The following is a 3,790-nucleotide window of genomic DNA, read 5'->3' on the forward strand; positions in this document are numbered from 1 at the left end:
CTTGATCTCCTCTCCACAAATTTTAAGACTCTTAACTTGCCAAGTAATATATAATTCCCTTCACTATACATTGTAATATATAAATCTCTTCAATCCTCTTGCTTATCATACTAGCCCAATATGCATCAATTCATAACCTCTGTTTAGATAAGCTCTAAAGCTCTCCCATGGCTAATTGGCATGGAAAATTCATTTTCATCATAACCTCTGTTTAGAAAAGCTCCAAAGCTCTCCCACGACTAATTGGCATGGAAAATTCATTTTCAAAAAATCTAAAAACCTCATCAATTTCCAATCCACAATTGACAGGTACATTATCCTGGTTATATTTATTCAATTTAACAAATTCTGTTGATGTCCTGCTCTATTGCAGCAGTATCGGGGGTCGGTTGAATATGGTTTCAATTAACAATCTTGAAATGAACGTAACATGTTACAGTGAAATCGATTTGAAATGTTACATATAGGTTTGGCAACAATGAAATCGATTTGAAATGTTACATATAGGTTTGGCAACAATGATATATATACAGAGATATTCCTGGAGCTCTGAACTAGCCCAATATATACATACAATTTAGCAGATTGCAACCGTGCTGCCCGCTGTCCGCTGTCTGTAGCTGCCACACTGAACTAGCCCAATATATACATACAAACAGACTGCAACCGATTTGAAATGTTGTATGAAAACAAAGATATGTCTCGAACACTAAACTTGCCCAATATATACATACAAATTAGCAGACTGCAACCGTGCTGCCCGCTCTCTGTAGCTTCCACACTGCACACTCTCATAGATGCCCACATCGATTGGCGCATTATGCCCTTCCAAGACTAGCCAATTTTGCCAATCATGCTTTCCCAGTCTCAACCACGTTACCAGATTCCAAGTCACTTGCAGATTTGACGGAACCCAGAGATGAAGAAGCTGCCATTGTCGAGTCGTCCGCAGAAACTTGGAAAGACTGAACATCATTTGCTGCAACACTCTCGTTTCTTTCGGTAACATCCATTCGGGCGCTTTCCTCTGGCTGGGAGAACCCTGACGGTTTCTTCGACAATGCACAAAGGAGAGAGTGTCGACATGAAGGACAAGAAGCATTGGAAAGCAGCCATGCGTCTATGCAATCTGCGTGGAAACTGTGACAGCATTCTGGTAATACTCTCACCCTTTCTCCTTCCATGAATTCTGCCAGGCAAATGGGGCAATCCAGGGCTCTGAGGGGGTACCCTGTGTGGTAAACCGTGGCTGGAAGTGCTTCTAAATCTTTTTTCTCGATGCCAGTTTGAGCTCTTTCGACATCCCAATTGGATGATGGCTCCGACCACACTCGCCTGTAGAGCAGTCTACAGCGGAGCAGGGCATTGAACCCCAAAAAGCATAGTATTGGGAGGAACAAGACCGCCATGACGACGCTTACGCTTGAGCCGGATCCCGCATTAGCAAAGTCAGGAGTTACCCACGTCATAGGAGCGGATGAATGCGATTCCTCGCTCCCTTGCAACAATTTCCTGCCCTGAACACACAATGAAAATGAAGGCATACTCTGCATTTTGCTGGAAACGAGTTCCAACGACGGCAAATCTCGAAGGGGCTCAGGGACAATGGCTTCAGAAACCATAAATTTTTCAGTCATTCAACTGGGGATTTCCAATCCAAGAATATGACGACTGGGGACCGCAAATCCAAGAATATGACAAAAGCTTGGAGAAAAGCAAAGCCTGAAAAAGTGAGGAAGATTCAGTACTTATCAGTCAAGGGAGCGGGGGTTTGGGTTTCTTAAATGGTACATAACTCCATAACTCCAGGTGTAGCCCGTATTCCGCAAGCAGGCAAAGGCAGGACGGAAGCGCCCACAGAAACCCAATAGCCCTCGAAACCCTCCCACTCCGGATAGGGCAAGACCCAGAATACTCTTCAAGTCGCCACTTGCTTCAAACAAATGGATATCGTTTTTTGAGGAGAATTATTAAATTATATTTTGTATATGAGAGTCCAGATACAAAATTGTTTTATCTCAGCCTTGTCAGACTGAGCACATCGAGAAAACCTCCGGAGCAGAATTGTTTTATCTCAGCCTTGTTTTGAGCCTTCTCAGGGAATCGATATTTAAAACCTGATTGCCAAAAAGAGGGTGAACATTTTTCTCTCCAGCTATTACTTTATAAAAATAGAGAGAATATTTCGAAATCTCCACTTCTATTTATTTTTGTTATCATCACCATATCACCATATACTTCAATGGGATAAATCATCAACTTTTATATTTCTCTCCTTATACACAGCGAATAAGATATTTGGAAAACATGTTGGAAGCTTTTAAGTTTTTTCTAAAACATAATTTATAAATATATTTTAATATGGATTATTTGAAGATATTTTAAAAAAAAATAACATTGGTAAAATGAGGCTGACGCGTTTTGAATCAATTAGTGTGGTTCATTATCAGAGCAAGATATATTTTGACATTTTTCACTGACAATTTAAGAATCAACCAATACATGTAATTTATTAATTATTTTCTCAATTGCTAATAACAATATTAGTTTTAGAGTCACCAATTCTAAATAATTATGTAACTTTTCTCTCAATCTCACTCTAAATTTAATGAAATGATTAATTGCAAAAAAATATAATCTCTCTCCCTCACATATAAGAAGATTCCCTTGTGACACCCTGTGGAAAAAAAACAAAGAAATGCTCTGGCCTTATTGGAAAAAATCTTTTTCACTGACAATTTAAGAATCAACCAATACATGTAATTTATTAATTATTTTCTCAATTGCTAATAACAATATTAGTTTTAGAGTCATCAATTCTAAATAATTATGTAACTTTTCTCTCAATCTCACTCTAAATTTAATGAAATGATTAATTGCAAAAAAATATAATCTCTCTCCCTTCACATATAAGAAGATTCCCTTGTGACACCCTGTGGAAAAAAAACAAAGAAATGCTCTGGCCTTATTGAAAAAAATCTTTTTCACTGACAATTTAAGAATCAACCAATACATGTAATTTATTAATTATTTTCTCAATTGCTAATAACAATATTAGTTTTAGAGTCATCAATTCTAAATAATTATGTAACTTTTCTCTCAATCTCACTCTAAATTTAATGAAATGATTAATTGCAAAAAAATATAATCTCTCTCCCTTCACATATAAGAAGATTCCCTTGTGACACCCTGTGGAAAAAAAACAAAGAAATGCTCTGGCCTCAACCAATACATGTAATTTATTAATTATTTTCTCAATTGCTAATAACAATATTAGTTTTAGAGTCATCAATTCTAAATAATTATGTAACTTTTCTCTCAATCTCACTCTAAATTTAATGAAATGATTAATTGCAAAAAAATATAATCTCTCTCCCTTCACATATAAGAAGATTCCCTTGTGACACCCTCTGGAAAAAAACAAAGAAATGCTCTGGCCTTATTGAAAAAAATCTTTTTCACTGACAATTTAAGAATCAACCAATACATGTAATTTATTAATTATTTTCTCAATTGCTAATAACAATATTAGTTTTAGAGTCATCAATTCTAAATAATTATGTAACGTTTCTCTCAATCTCACTCTAAATTTAATGAAATGATTAATTGCAAAAAAATATAATCTCTCTCCCTTCACATATAAGAAGATTCCCTTGTGACACCCTGTGGAAAAAAACAAAGAAATGCTCTGGCCTTATTGAAAAAAATCTTTTTCACTGACAATTTAAGAATCAACCAATACATGTAATTTATTAATTATTTTCTCAATTGCTAATAACAATATTAGTTT

The 3,790-nt window shown here is 35.8% G+C and overlaps 1 protein-coding gene across 1 annotated transcript; it reads right to left on the reverse strand.

The window, feature by feature from the left end:
- Positions 1-396: 396 nt before the first annotated feature.
- On the reverse strand, positions 397-2,190 carry LOC149235245 (RING-H2 finger protein ATL8-like). Its single transcript, XM_089461326.1, has one exon. The coding sequence runs from the start codon at positions 1,635-1,637 to the stop codon at positions 852-854; it is 786 nt and encodes a 261-aa protein (XP_089317452.1). The 5' UTR covers positions 1,638-2,190; the 3' UTR covers positions 397-851.
- Between the last annotated feature and the right edge of the window lie 1,600 nt (positions 2,191-3,790).

This window comes from Pinus tabuliformis, chromosome 8, assembly GCF_031772625.1.
Source record: "Pinus tabuliformis cultivar Carrire ecotype Pingquan chromosome 8, CPIR1, whole genome shotgun sequence".
Classification (NCBI taxonomy): Eukaryota; Viridiplantae; Streptophyta; class Pinopsida; order Pinales; family Pinaceae; genus Pinus; species Pinus tabuliformis.

Excerpts from the sequence above, each read along its gene's own strand:
- LOC149235245 (XM_089461326.1), bottom strand. The coding sequence starts at position 1,637 with ATGACTGAAAAATTTATGGTTTCTGAAGCCATTGTCCCTGAGCCCCTT.